This window comes from Eurosta solidaginis, chromosome 5 (genome assembly GCF_040869045.1).
Source record: "Eurosta solidaginis isolate ZX-2024a chromosome 5, ASM4086904v1, whole genome shotgun sequence".
Taxonomy (NCBI): domain Eukaryota; kingdom Metazoa; phylum Arthropoda; class Insecta; order Diptera; family Tephritidae; genus Eurosta; species Eurosta solidaginis.
This window is the reverse complement of record NC_090323.1, coordinates 172,830,477-172,847,158: the sequence shown is the minus strand read 5'-3', so window position 1 is coordinate 172,847,158 and position 16,682 is coordinate 172,830,477. Positions and strand designations below refer to the sequence as shown.

Sequence of the window (16,682 nt, the reverse complement as noted above, 5' to 3'; positions counted from 1 at the left end):
TACAAAATAAATTCTAGAGTCACCCCTGGTCCACCTTTATGGCGTTATCTCGAAAAGGCGTCCACGTATAGAACTTAGGCCCACTCCCTTTTAAAATTATCACTACCACATTTGATTTGATACCCATATCGTACAAAATAAATTCTAGAGTCACCCCTGGTCCACCTTTATGGCGATATCTTGAAAAGGCATCCACCTGTAGAACTTGGGCCCACTCCCTTTTAAAATTATCATTAACACATTTCATGTGATACCCATATCGTACAAACAAATTCTAGAGTCACCCCTGGTCCACCTTTATGGCGATATCTCGAAAAGGCGTCCACTTATAGAACTTAGGCCCACTCCCTTTTAAAATTATCATTAACACATTTAATTTGATACCCATATCGTACAAACAAATTCTAGAGTCACCCCTGGTCCACCTTTATGGCGATATCTCGAAAAGGCGTCCACCTATAGAACTTAGGCCCACTCCCTTTTAAAATTATCATTAACACATTTCATTTGATACCCATATCGTACAAAAAAATTCTAGAGTCACCCCTGGTCCACCTTTATGGCGATATCTCGAAAAGGCGTCCACCTATAGAACTTAGGCCCACTACCTTTTAAAATTATCATTAACACATTTCATTTTATACCCATATCGTACAAACAAATTGTAGAGTCACCCTGGTCCACCTTTATGGCGATATCTCCAAAAGGCGTCCACTTATAGAACTTAGGCCCACTCCCTTTTAAAATTATCATTAACACATTTCATTTGATACCCATATCGTACAAACAAATTCTAGAGTTACCCCTGGTCCACGTTTATGGCGATATCTCGAAAAGGCATCCACCTGTAGAACTTAGGCCCACTCCCTTTTAAAATTATCATTAAAACATTTCATTTGATACCCATATCGTACAAACAAATTCTAGAGTCACCCCTGGTCCACCTTTATGGCGATATCTCGAAAAGGCGTCCACTTATAGAACTTAGGCCCACTCCCTTTTAAAATTATCATTAAAACATTTAATTTGATACCCATATCGTACAAACAAATTCTAGAGTCACCCCTGGTCCACCTTTATGGCGATATCTCGAAAAGGCGTCCACTTATAGAACTTAAGCCCACTCCCTTTTAAAATTATCATTAACACATTTCATTTGATACCCATATCGTACAAACAAATTCTAGGGTTATCCCTGGTCCACGTTTATGGCGATATCTCGAAAAGGCATCCACCTGTAGAACTTAGGCCCACTCCCTTTTAAAATTATCATTAAAACATTTCATTTGATACCCATATCGTACAAACAAATTCTAGAGTCACCCCTGGTCCACCTTTATGGCGATATCTCGAAAAGGCGTCCACTTATAGAACTTAGGCCCACTCCCTTTTAAAATTATCATTAACACATTTCATTTTATACCCATATCGTACAAACAAATTCTAGAGTCACCCCTGGTCCACCTTTATGGCGATATCTCGAAAAGGCGTCCACTTATAGAACTTAGGCCCACTCCCTTTTAAAATTATCATTAACACATTTCATTTGATACCCATATCGTACAAACAAATTCTAGAGTTACCCCTGGTCCACGTTTATGGCGATATCTCGAAAAGGCATCCACCTGTAGAACTTAGGCCCACTCCCTTTTAAAATTATCATTAAAACATTTCATTTGATACCCATATCGTACAAACAAATTCTAGAGTCACCCCTGGTCCACCTTTATGGCGATATCTCGAAAAGGCGTCCACCTATAGAACTTAGGCCCACTCCCTTTTAAAATTATCATTAACACATTTAATTTGATACCCATATCGTACAAACAAATTCTAGAGTCACCCCTGGTCCACCTTTATGGCGATATCTCGAAAAGGCGTCCACTTATAGAACTTAGGCCCACTCCCTTTTAAAATTATCATTAACACATTTAATTTGATACCCATATCGTACAAACAAATTCTAGAGTCACCCCTGGTCCACCTTTATGGCGATATCTCGAAAAGGCGTCCACTTATAGAACTTAGGCCCACTCCCTTTTAAAATTATCATTAACACATTTCATTTGATACCCATATCGTACAAACAAATTCTAGAGTCACCCCTGGTCCACGTTTATGGCGATATCTCGAAAAGGCATCCACCTGTAGAACTTAGGCCCACTCCCTTTTAAAATTATCATTAACACATTTCATTTGATACCCATATCGTACAAACAAATTCTAGAGTCACCCCTGGTCCACCTTTATGGCGATATCTCGAAAAGGCATCCACCTGTAGAACTTAGGCCCACTCCCTTTTAAAATTATCATTAACACATTTCATTTGATACCCATATCGTACAAACAAATTCTAGAGTCACCCCTGGTCCACCTTTCTGGCGATATCTCGAAAAGGCATCCACCTGTAGAACTTAGGCCCACTCCCTTTTAAAATTATCATTAACACATTTCATTTGATACCCATATCGTACAAACAAATTCTAGAGTCACCCCTGGTCCACCTTTATGGCGATATCTCGAAAAGGCATCCACATGTAGAACTTAGGCCCACTCCCTTTTAAAATTATCATTAACACATTTCATTTGATACCCATATCGTACAAACAAATTCTAGAGTCACCCCTGGTCCACCTTTATGGCGATATCTCGAAAAGGCGTCCACCTATAGAACTTAGGCCCACTCCCTTTTAAAATTATCATTAACACATTTCGTTTGATACCCATATCGTACAAACAAATTCTAGAGTCACCCCTGGTCCACGTTTATGGCGATATCTCGAAAAGGCATCACCTGTAGAACTTAGGCCCACTCCCTTTTAAAATTATCATTAACACATTTCATTTGATACCCATATCGTACAAACAAATTCTAGAGTCACCCCTGGACCACCTTTATGGCGATATCTCGAAAAGGCATCCACCTGTAGAACTTAGGCCCACTCCCTTTTAAAATTATCATTAACACATTTCATTGGATACCCATATCGTACAAACAACTTCTAGAGTCACCCCTGGTCCACCTTTATGGCGATATCTCGAAAAGGCGTCCACTTATAGAACTTAGGCCCACTCCCTTTTAAAATTATCATTAACACATTTAATTTGATACCCATATCGTACAAACAAATTCTAGAGTCACCCCTGGTCCACCTTTATGGCGATATCTCGAAAAGGCGTCCACCTATAGAACTTAGGCCCACTCCCTTTTAAAATTATCATTAACACATTTCATTTGATACCCATATCGTACAAAATAAATTCTAGAGTCACCCCTGGTCCACCTTTATGGCGATATCTCGAAAAGGCGTCCACCTAAAGAACTTAGGCCCACTCCCTTTTAAAATTATCATTAACACATTTCATTTGATACCCATATCGTACAAACAAATTCTAGAGTCACCCCTGGTCCACCTTTATGGCGATATCTCGAAAAGGCATCCACCTGTAGAACTTAGGCCCACTCCCTTTTAAAATTATCATTAACACATTTCATTTGATACACATATCGTACAAACAAATTCTAGAGTCACCCCTGGTCCACCTTTATGGCGATATCTCGAAAAGGCGTCCACCTATAGAACTTAGGCCCACTCCCTTTTAAAATTATCATTAACACATTTCATTTGATACCCATATCGTACAAACAAATTCTAGAGTCACCCCTGGTCCACGTTTATGGCGATATCTCGAAAAGGCATCCACCTGTAGAACTTAGGCCCACTCCCTTTTAAAATTATCATTAACACATTTCATTTGATACCCATATCGTACAAACAAATTCTAGAGTCACCCCTGGTCCACCTTTATGGCGATATCTCGAAAAGGCATCCACCTGTAGAACTTAGGCCCACTCCCTTTTAAAATTATCATTAACACATTTCATTGGATACCCATATCGTACAAACAACTTCTAGAGTCACCCCTGGTCCACCTTTATGGCGATATCTCGAAAAGGCGTCCACTTATAGAACTTAGGCCCACTCCCTTTTAAAATTATCATTAACACATTTAATTTGATACCCATATCGTACAAACAAATTCTAGAGTCACCCCTGGTCCACCTTTATGGCGATATCTCGAAAAGGCGTCCACCTAAAGAACTTAGGCCCACTCCCTTTTAAAATTATCATTAACACATTTCATTTGATACCCATATCGTACAAAATAAATTCTAGAGTCACCCCTGGTCCACCTTTATGGCGATATCCCTAAATGGCTTCCATCTATAGAACTATGGCCCACTTCCATTTGATACACATGTCATACAAACACATTCCAGGGTTACCCTAGGTTCTTTTTATAACATGGTGATTTTCCCTTACTTTGTCTCCACAGCTCTCAACTGAGTATGTAATGTTCGGTTACACCCGAACTTAGCCTTCCTTACTTGTTTATACTCAGTCGAGCAGAGCTCACAGAGTAAATTAACTTTGATTGGATAACGGTTGGTTGTACAGGTATAAAGGAATCGAGATAGATATAGAATTCCATATATCAAAATCATCAGTATCGAAAAAAAATTCGATTGAGCCATGTCCGTCCGTCCGTTAACACGATAACTTGAGTAAATTTTGAGATATCTTGATGAAATTTTGCACGTAGGTTCGTGGGCACTCATCTCAGATCGCTATTTAAAATTAACGATATCGGACAATAACCACGCCCACTTTTTCGATATCGAAAATTTCGAAAAATCGAAAAAGTGCGATAATTCATTGCCAAATACGGATTAAGCGATGAAACTTGGTAGGTGAGTTGTATTTATAACGTAGAATAGAAAACTAGTAAAATTTTGGACAATGGGCGTGGCACCGCCCACTTTTAAAAGAAGGTAATTTGAAAGTTTTGCAAGCTGTAATTTGGCAGTCGTTGAAGATATCATGATGAAATTTGGCAGGAACGTTACTCTTATTACTGTGTGTCTGCTCAATGAAAATTAGCAAAATCGGAGAACGACCACGCCCACTTTTAAAAAAATTTTTTTTTTAAATTCAAATTTTAAAAGAAAAGTTAATATCTTTACAGCATATAAGTAAATTATGTCGACATTCAACTCCAGTACTGATATGGTGAAATAAATTACAAAAATAAAAGAAAATTTCAAAATGGGCGTGGCTCCGCCCTTTTTCATTTAATTTGTCTAGGATGCTTTTAATGCCATAAGTCGAACAAAAATTTACCAATCCCAGTGAAATTTGGTAGAGGCTTAGATTCTAGGACAGTAACTGGTTTCTGTGAAAAAGGGCGAAATTGGTTTGAAGCCACGCCCAGTTTTTATACACAGTCGACCGTCTGTCCTTCCGCTCGGCTGTTAACACGATAACTTGAGCAAAAATCGATGTATCTTTACTAAACTTAGTTCACGTACTTATCTGAACTCATTTTATATTGGTGTAAAAAATGGCCGAAATCCGACTATGACCACGCCCACTTTTTCGATATCGAATATTACGAAAAAAGAAAAAAATGCCATAATTATATACCAAATACGAAAAAAGGGATGAAACATGGTAATTGTTTTGGTTTATTGACGCAAAATATAACTTTAGAAAAAAACTTGTTAAAATGGGTGTGACACCTACCATATTAAGTAGAAGAAAATGAAAAAGTTTTGCAGGGCGAAACCAAAAGCCCTTGGAATCTTGGAAGGAACAGTCTTCGTGGTATTACATATATAAATAAATTAGCCGTACCCGACAGATGATGTTCTGGATCACCCTGGTCCACATTTTGGTCGATATCTCGAAAACGCCTTCACATATACAACTAAGGGCCACTCCCTTTTAAAACCCTCATTAATACCTTTAATTTGATACCCATATCGTACAAACACATTCTAGAGTCACCCCTGGTGCACCTTTATGGCGATATCTCGAAAAGGCGTCCACCTATAGAACTAAGGCCCACGCCCTTTTAAAATACTCATTAACACCTTTCATTTGAAACCCATATCGTACAAACAAATTCTAGAGTCACCCCTGGTCCATCTTTATGGCGATATCTCGAAAAGGCGTCCACCTATAGAACTAAGGCCCACGCCCTTATAAAATACTCATTAACACCTTTCATTCGATACCCATATCGTACAAACAAATTCTAGAGTCACCCCTGGTCCATCTTTATGGCGATATCTCGAAAACGCGTCCACCTATAGAAGTAAGGCTCACGCCCTTTAAAAATACTCATTAGCACCTTTCATTTGATACGCATATCGTACAAAAACATTCTAGAGTCACCCCTGGCCCACCTTTATGACGATATTTCAAAAAGGCATCCACCTATAGAACTAAGGCCCACTCCCTTTTAAAATACTCTTTAACACCTTTCATTTGATACCCATATCGTACAAACAAATTCTAGAGTCACCCCTGGTCCACCTTTATGGCGATATCTCGAAAAGGCGTCCACCTATAGAACTAAGGCCAACTCCTTTTTAAAATACTCATTAACATCTTTCATTTGATACCCGTATAGTACAAACAAATTCTAGAGTCACCCCTGGTCCACCTTTATGGCAATATCTGGAAAAGGCGTCCACCTATAGAACTAAGGCCCACGCCCTTATAAAATACTCACTAACACCTTTCATTTGATACCCATATCGTACAAACAAATTCTAGAGTCACCCCTGGTCCATCTTTATGGCGATATCTCGAAAAGGCGTCCACCTATAGAACTAAGGCCAACTCCTTTTTAAAATACTCATTAACACCTTTCATTCGATACCCATATCGTACAAACAAATTCTAGAGTCACCCCTGGTCCACCTTTATGGCGATATTTCGAAAAGGCGTCCACCTATAGAACTAAGGCCAACTCCTTTTTAAAATACTCATTAACATCTTTCATTTGATACCCGTATAGTACAAACAAATTCTAGAGTCACCCCTGGTCCACCTTTATGGCAATATCTGGAAAAGGCGTCCACCTATAGAACTAAGGCCCACGCCCTTACAAAATACTCATTAACACCTTTCATTTGATACCCATATCGTACAAACAAATTCTAGAGTCACCCCTGGTCCATCTTTATGGCGATATCTCGAAAAGGCGTCCACCTATAGAACTAAGGCCAACTCCTTTTTAAAATACTCATTAACACCTTTCATTCGATACCCATATCGTACAAACAAATTCTAGAGTCACCCCTGATCCACCTTTATGGCGATATCTCGAAAAGGCGTCCACCTATAGAACTAAGGCCAACTCCTTTTTAAAATACTCATTAACACCTTTCATTCGATACCCATATCGTACAAACAAATTCTAGAGTCACCCCTGGTCCACCTTTATGGCGATATCTCGAAAAGGCGTCCTCCTATAGAACTAAGGCCAACTCCTTTTTAAAATACTCATTAACACCTTTCATTTGATACCCATATCGTACAAACAAATTCTAGAGTCACCCCTGGTCCATCTTTATGGCGATATCTCGAAAAGGCGTCCACCTATAGAACTAAGGCCAACTCCTTTTTAAAATACTCATTAACACCTTTCATTCGATACCCATATCGTACAAACAAATCTAGAGTCACCCCTGGTCCATCTTTATGGCGATATCTCGAAAAGGCGTCCACCTATAGAAGTAAGGCCCACGCCCTTTAAAAATACTCATTAGCACCTTTCATTTGATACGCATACCGTACAAAAACATTCTAGAGTCACCCCTGGCCCACCTTTATGGCGATATTTCAAAAAGGCATCCACCTATAGAACTAAGGCCCACTCACTTTTAAAATACTCTTTAACACCTTTCATTTGATACCCATATCGTACAAACAAATTCTAAAGTCACCCCTGGTCCACCTTTATGGCGATATCTCGAAAAGGCGTCCACCTATAGAACTAAGGCCCACTCCCTTTTAAAATACTCTTTAACACCTTTCATTTGATACCCATATCGTACAAACAAATTCTAAAGTCACCCCTGGTCCACCTTTATGGCGATATCTCGAAAAGGCGCCCACCTATAGAACTAAGGCCCACGCCCTTATAAAATACTCATTAACACCTTTCATTTGATACCCATATCGTACAAACAAATTCTAAAGTCACCCCTGGTCCACCTTTATGGCGATATCTCGAAAAGGCGCCCACCTATAGAACTAAGGCCCACGCCCTTATAAAATACTCATTAACACCTTTCATTTGATACCCATATCGTACAAACAAATTCTAGAGTCACCCCTGATCCACCTTTATGGCGATATCTCGAAAAGGCGTCCACCTATAGAACTAAGGCCAACTCCTTTTTAAAATACTCATTAACACCTTTCATTCGATACCCATATCGTACAAACAAATTCTAGAGTCACCCCTGGTCCACCTTTATGGCGATATCTCGAAAAGGCGTCCACCTATAGAACTAAGGCCAACTCCTTTTTAAAATACTCATTAACACCTTTCATTCGATACCCATATCGTACAAACAAATTCTAGAGTCACCCCTGATCCACCTTTATGGCGATATCTCGAAAAGGCGTCCACCTATAGAACTAAGGCCAACTCCTTTTTAAAATACTCATTAACACCTTTCATTCGATACCCATATCGTACAAACAAATTCTAGAGTCACCCCTGGTCCACCTTTATGGCGATATCTCGAAAAGGCGTCCACCTATAGAACTAAGGCCAACTCCTTTTTAAAATACTCATTAACACCTTTCATTCGATACCCATATCGTACAAACAAATTCTAGAGTCACCCCTGGTCCACCTTTATGGCGATATCTCGAAAAGGCGTCCACCTATAGAACTAAGGCCAACTCCTTTTTAAAATACTCATTAACACCTTTCATTCGATACCCATATCGTACAAACAAATTCTAGAGTCACCCCTGGTCCACCTTTATGGCAATATCTGGAAAAGGCGTCCACCTATAGAACTAAGGCCCACGCCCTTATAAAATACTCATTAACACCTTTCATTTGATACCCATATCGTACAAACAAATTCTAGAGTCACGCCTGGTCCATCTTTATGGCGATATCTCGAAAAGGCGTCCACCTATAGAACTAAGGCCAACTCCTTTTTAAAATACTCATTAACACCTTTCATTCGATACCCATATCGTACAAACAAATTCTAGAGTCACCCCTGGTCCACCTTTATGGCGATATCTCGAAAAGGCGTCCACCTATAGAACTAAGGCCAACTCCTTTTTAAAATACTCATTAACACCTTTCATTCGATACCCATATCGTACAAACAAATTCTAGAGTCACCCCTGGTCCACCTTTATGGCGATATCTCGAAAAGGCGTCCACCTATAGAACTAAGGCCAACTCCTTTTTAAAATACTCATTAACACCTTTCATTCGATACCCATATCGTACAAACAAATTCTAGAGTCACCCCTGATCCACCTTTATGGCGGTATCTCGAAAAGGCGTCCACCTATAGAACTAAGGCCAACTCCTTTTTAAAATACTCATTAACACCTTTCATTCGATACCCATATCGTACAAACAAATTCTAGAGTCACCCCTGGTCCACCTTTATGGCGATATCTCGAAAAGGCGTCCACCTATAGAACTAAGACCAACTCCTTTTTAAAATACTCATTAACACCTTTCATTTGATACCCATATCGTACAAACAAATTCTAGAGTCACCCCTGGTCCATCTTTATGGCGATATCTCGAAAAGGCGTCCACCTATAGAACTAAGGCCAACTCCTTTTTAAAATACTCATTAACACCTTTCATTCGATACCCATATCGTACAAACAAATTCTAGAGTCACCCTTGATCCACCTTTATGGCGGTATCTCGAAAAGGCGTCCACCTATAGAACTAAGGCCAACTCCTTTTTAAAATACTCATTAACACCTTTCATTCGATACCCATATCGTACAAACAAATTCTAGAGTCACCCCTGATCCACCTTTATGGCGGTATCTCGAAAAGGCGTCCACCTATAGAACTAAGGCCAACTCCTTTTTAAAATACTCATTAACACCTTTCATTCGATACCCATATCGTACAAACAAATTCTAGAGTCACCCCTGATCCACCTTTATGGCGGTATCTCGAAAAGGCGTCCACCTATAGAACTAAGGCCAACTCCTTTTTAAAATACTCATTAACACCTTTCATTCGATACCCATATCGTACAAACAAATTCTAGAGTCACCCCTGATCCACCTTTATGGCGGTATCTCGAAAAGGCGTCCACCTATAGAACTAAGGCCAACTCCTTTTTAAAATACTCATTAACACCTTTCATTCGATACCCATATCGTACAAACAAATTCTAGAGTCACCCCTGATCCACCTTTATGGCGGTATCTCGAAAAGGCGTCCACCTATAGAACTAAGGCCAACTCCTTTTTAAAATACTCATTAACACCTTTCATTCGATACCCATATCGTACAAACAAATTCTAGAGTCACCCCTGATCCACCTTTATGGCGGTATCTCGAAAAGGCGTCCACCTATAGAACTAAGGCCAACTCCTTTTTAAAATACTCATTAACACCTTTCATTCGATACCCATATCGTACAAACAAATTCTAGAGTCACCCCTGGTCCACCTTTATGGCGATATCTCGAAAAGGCGTCCACCTATAGAACTAAGACCAACTCCTTTTTAAAATACTCATTAACACCTTTCATTTGATACCCATATCGTACAAACAAATTCTAGAGTCACCCCTGGTCCATCTTTATGGCGATATCTCGAAAAGGCGTCCACCTATAGAACTAAGGCCAACTCCTTTTTAAAATACTCATTAACACCTTTCATTCGATACCCATATCGTACAAACAAATTCTAGAGTCACCCCTGGTCCATCCTTATGGCGATATCTCGAAAAGGCGTCCACCTATAGAACTAAGGCCAACTCCTTTTTAAAATACTCATTAACACCTTTCATTCGATACCCATATCGTACAAACAAATTCTAGAGTCACCCCTGGTCCACCTTTATGGCGATATCTCGAAAAGGCGTCCACCTATAGAACTAAGACCAACTCCTTTTTAAAATACTCATTAACACCTTTCATTTGATACCCATATCGTACAAACAAATTCTAGAGTCACCCCTGGTCCATCTTTATGGCGATATCTCGAAAAGGCGTCCACCTATAGAACTAAGGCCAACTCCTTTTTAAAATACTCATTAACACCTTTCATTTGATACCCATATCGTACAAACAAATTCTAGAGTCACCCCTGGTCCATCCTTATGGCGATATCTCGAAAAGGCGTCCACCTATAGAACTAAGGCCAACTCCTTTTTAAAATACTCATTAACACCTTTCATTCGATACCCGTATCGTACAAACAAATTCTAGAGTCACCCCTGGTCCATCTTTATGGCGATATCTCGAAAAGGCGTCCACCTATAGAAGTAAGGCCCACGCCCTTTAAAAATACTCATTAGCACCTTTCATTTGATACGCATACCGTACAAAAACATTCTAGAGTCACCCCTGGCCCACCTTTATGGCGATATTTCAAAAAGGCATCCACCTATAGAACTAAGGCCCACTCACTTTTAAAATACTCTTTAACACCTTTCATTTGATACCCATATCGTACAAACAAATTCTAAAGTCACCCCTGGTCCACCTTTATGGCGATATCTCGAAAAGGCGTCCACCTATAGAACTAAGGCCAACTCCTTTTTAAAATACTCATTAACACCTTTCATTCGATACCCATATCGTACAAACAAATTCTAGAGTCACCCCTGATCCACCTTTATGGCGATATCTCGAAAAGGCGTCCACCTATAGAACTAAGGCCAACTCCTTTTTAAAATACTCATTAACACCTTTCATTCGATACCCATATCGTACAAACAAATTCTAGAGTCACCCCTGATCCACGTTTATGGCGATATCTCGAAAAGGCATCCACCTATAGAACTAAGGCCAACTCCTTTTTAAAATACTCATTAACACCTTTCATTCGATGCCCATATCGTACAAACGCATTCTAGAGTCAAGCCTGGTCCACCTTTATGGCGATATCCCTAAATGGCGTCCATCTATAGAACTATGGCCCACTTCCTCTTAAAATACTCTTTAATACCTTCCATTTGATACATATGTCATACAAACAAATTCCAGGGTTACCCTAGGTTCCTTTTACAACATGGTGATTTTCCCTTATTTTGTCTCCACAGCTCTCAACTGAGTATGTAATGTTCGGTTACACCCGAACTTAGCCTTCCTTACTTGTTATAATTGCTCTTGAAATGTGTCTGTAAAATTCGAAAAGCTATATTTAACGAATATTAAGCCAACAAAACAAAATCAAAAATTCACTCACATAAATATATTAAATATTTGTTGTTAGTATGCCTCCCAATTTGGGGTACCCACAGCCTTATAACACTATTAACCATAAGCAAACAACAACAGCATTTCGAGTGAACAGCTGGGTATGTAATGCTGGTTTCACCCAAACTTAGACTTTCTTACGGGTTTGATACTAAATGGGTTTTCTGTAATATTTTTTTACTTTTCTTATTCAGCATGAATAAAGAAATGATATTCCAAACTGATAAACGTACGCTATCTGACTGGAATGTGGAGGATGGCTATGGCTCGAATACCGGTCCGGAGACCTACCCTGAACGCGTGCTTGGTCCAGGTGCACGCGCTGGTTTGTATATAGTTCTGAACGGCTTCGAACAAGATTTTGATAATTTATGTCGTGGACCAGTGCAAGGATTTAAGGTGTGTGTGGCAAACTTTTGTTATTAATTTATCTAACGTTTTATTTAACGTTTTTTTTTTTGTTTGTAGATAATATTGCATACACCAGGTGAGGTTGCTCAAATATCCAAACAATACTTTCGCATACCTTTCGATCAGGAAGTGCTCATTTCTATAAAACCGAAAATTATAACCACATCGGAGGGTTTGCGTCATTATGAGCCGCATAGGTAAGTGGTTATTATTTTATTACGGTCAATCCATTCCAACAATTTTTGGGGTATTTGAATATGCTTCATTACCGTAACTGCGACTGAATTCTAAGCTGCAGTAGCAGCAACGGCAGCTATAACAATAACAAACACTTAAAAGAGACGCATAGCCTTTGCTGTCAAATACACTGCAGGTCAGCTTTAACCTTTAATTCGTTAATCCCTTTTGCCGGCCAATTATTTAATTATTAGAACTTGCTAGCAGACTTTCCATCGCTTCAATGTCTCTCCATTTGTCACGTATTTGTATAAAACCGTACCAGAGCTATTAGTCTTATTCTTATTCGTATTTTTCTTCTTCTACTTCTCCATCTTTTTCTCGACGTATTTCGTGGCGTCTCCTATTTTCCAAAATTTACTTAATTTTTTATTTGTAAGACGTATTTGCCCACTCCTGCCCACAGATTGCCCGTGTAATGTAAAAGGTTTCTTTCTCATTTCGCCACCTTTCCTTGGTTCCAGTTTTGTATTTCTTTTATCCTTCCCTTTCCCATTCCTTGCTCTTCCCTTTATGTTTCTCTGTAGGTTTTTTTTCTTTTCCTAATCCACTTTTAATTCCATTAATTTTCCCTTTTTCTTTATCTTTTCGTCTCTTTTTCCCGGGTTCACTTTAGAATTTCTTGTATCCTTCCCTACCCCACTCGTTGCTCTTCACTATATGCTTCTCCCTATGTTTTCTTTTTTCCATTTCAATTGCTTTTTGTATTTACATTTTTATTTTTTTATTCCTCTCCAGGTCTCCATAATTTCCGGTTTCTCTAACTTTTATTATTTGTTTATTATGATTTTATTTATGTTCACTCTCTTGAACTTTTCCCTATCTTCTGAGCATCTAGTTTGTCTGTTACAATGCTGTATGTACTCACTGACTATATCTAAGACACTACAACGCTCTCTCATTTTATTGTTGGCCTCTATTCTTCTTTGGTAGGCCTAGCTTTTAAAAGTTAATGTCCAGCGCCCTGCGCAATTCTTTCTATATTGAGGTGCATTCAGCCTTATTCCGGGTACGGAGTTATTGAGCTGCTTTTACGCTAATGGACAAAGCAACCGTGTTTTCCTTTTATTACAAACAACGGACTAACTTATCCGCTGATTGTGTTCCAACTGTCACTTTCGCAGATATTGTTATTGATGACACTGCTCGAGGATTTGTTGCCGAATATCTGTCGCTGTTACCCTCCCCCCTGTGGGGGGAATTTTTCGCATCCGAAGAAACAAAGGTAGTATAGGCGGTTCGGAGTTTCAACATTTCCAATTCTGAAGATATATTTATGGTAGTTACCGACTTCGGATATGGTTTAGTAAAAGTCGACCTCTCGACGTGGTCGGCAATTAATTGAATCTTATGTTTACTTCCCAGCAATCCTAGTGCTGCTAGCGCCTGATCCATTTTTCCTGTGCTTGTATGACAACAATATCTCCGCATTACAGTTGAAATCGTTGTTTTTGTTATTGTTGTTGTTTTAACAACAGCAAAGACACTCCCGAAGCTTGCGGGGAGTTTTATCGATGGCAATGGTCCTTTGCGGGATTTAGATCCGGCAAGTTCCGGTAAAAAGCACTATTACGGTATAAGCTCGACCATCTCGGGAATGATTTAATGTGACGACATTGAACTTTCTAAGCCATCCCTCTCCCCACCGCCTAGTTCAATAGAACTTGCGATCGCCAGAGCCTCGGCTGCTTAAGAAACAGGACCCACTACAGATAGGTGAGGTTGACAATTGAGCTGGAGAATCTATAAATTACAGTGGCAATTCCATGAAAGGATTGCGCTACACAAACCCTTGAATCATTTGGGTATTTTAATCGCCTTATACGACATGTATAGCTGCTGCTTGCATTTTCTAAGCCCCCTAACCGGCTGAGGTAGTTGATATCGAATATATGTATGTTTTCTTTCCACACAAACCTAACGCTGAGGTCAATCTCTATTATCACCAGGTAATCTTGCCACAATTTTTATGTACGATATTGTTATTGTAACAGTCAATGGCGATTTATATATAATCAACGGTTTCGGCCTAATAAATATTTTTTCTCTAGACGACAATGCTACTTTCAAAAGGAACGTCACTTGCGCTACTTCCAAATCTATACGCAAAGTAATTGTGAACTTGAATGCTTATCGAATTTTACACTAAGCAGATGTCAGTGTGTTAAGTTTTCAATGCCGCGTAGGTCTATTTCATTTTATTACTTAATCTATCAAGAAATAATATATTTTTATTGCTATCGCACTACATTTTGAAGATACACCGGAAACACCAGTTTGTGGCGCTTTGAATGTGAGTTGTATAAGTAAAGCAGAGGATGAGCTATCGCTCAAAGAGTTCAATCAAAGCGCCGAAACTGCTGAAGAAAATGTGCGTGGACGTACCGAATGCGATTGTTTACCCTCTTGCACCTCAATTGCTTATGAAGCTGAAATTTCACAATCAGATTTTGACTACAAATTAGTGGCGAATACGTTTAAGGAAGAAGACGAGGATACGACTAGTTTCATGGCAAAGTAAGTACACAAACGCGTAAAATTAAAATGCTGAAAGCTGGCTTAAACTATCATAAAATGTGTGTCTAAATAAACTGTCTTGATATTATTTGAAGATAACTTTATTTCAATCTTGTCTTTTTACAGCAACAAAATGTCACGTGTCTCTATATTTTTCAAGGAATCACAATTTTTAACATCCAGACGTTCTGAGTTATATGGCACCACTGACTTTCTTGCCAATTGTGGCGGTTTATTGGGCCTATTTATGGGCGTATCCATATTGAGTATCGTTGAAATTGCATACTTTTGCTCTGTACGTCTTTGCACGAATTTGCGTATGCGGCACGCGAAACGTAAAGAATTGGAAAATGGGAGCGAAACCACGAAGGAGGCTTAGGGGCTGCATGTGGTTTTAGTGAAAATTTTTACCTCTTAGAAGTGACAAAAATTTACTTAACTTATCTTTAATAAATAGCACCATCTCAGGATTTATTACAAGTAAATCGTAAAAAACTCAAGTTGACAAAAAAAAAAATAAAAAAAATTTAAGAATAACGAGTTATTGGCGGAAAATGGCAGACATCAAATGTTTAAGCAATGCAACCTTAAGCATTTGAAACCGTTTCTTTTTTTAAAGCAAAAGTGTCACTTTTTGAAGCATCTTCGTTTTTCCCAACCGAAAGCATAATCATTGAAAACCGTTTCATTTCTTAAAGTCATCATAGCCGTTAAAATTCGATCGGTTTTTCAGAATTGAAAGTGTAACTATTTGCAATAGTTTAATTTTTAAAAAACTAAAATTTTTCACGTTTTAAAACCGTATCCTTCTAAACCGTTACATGTTGCTGAACCTGAGCCCTAACCGTTTTAAATTTTTAAATTTTTTTAAACCAAACACTTAACCATTTAAAACTGTTTCATTTTCCAAAACCAAACCCGTAACCGTTTAAAATCGTTTCAATTTTTAAAAACAAAACCGTAAGCGTTAAACCCCGTTTGTTTCTCAAAGCCATAACCGTAACCACTTAAATAAAACCATTTAGTCTTTTCTAACCAAAACCAAAACAGTTTAATACCGTTTTATTTTCTAAAACCAAAACTGTGAAGTTTAGTTTTTTAAAACCAGTGTTGCAACCTTAAGCGTTTCAAACTGTTTAATTTTTCAAAACCAGTAGTGGAATTCACTAACTTATAACGATGCGATTTGTCGAGATTTTAGTTAACGCTTTTGTCGCTTGCC

General features: G+C 38.8%; 1 protein-coding gene across 1 annotated transcript in view; it reads left to right on the top strand.

The window, feature by feature from the left end:
- The window catches only part of ppk26 (pickpocket 26), a 35,930-nt gene extending 19,608 nt beyond the window's left edge, over positions 1–16,322 (top strand). The window contains exons 5-9 of the mRNA XM_067791085.1: positions 12,490–12,694; positions 12,764–12,903; positions 14,995–15,125; positions 15,202–15,460; positions 15,587–16,322. Coding sequence (XP_067647186.1) covers positions 12,490–12,694; positions 12,764–12,903; positions 14,995–15,125; positions 15,202–15,460; positions 15,587–15,839 — 988 coding nt within the window. The 3' untranslated portion in view covers positions 15,840–16,322. The remainder of the gene's footprint in view (positions 1–12,489; positions 12,695–12,763; positions 12,904–14,994; positions 15,126–15,201; positions 15,461–15,586) is intronic.
- The last annotated feature ends 360 nt before the right edge of the window (positions 16,323–16,682 follow it).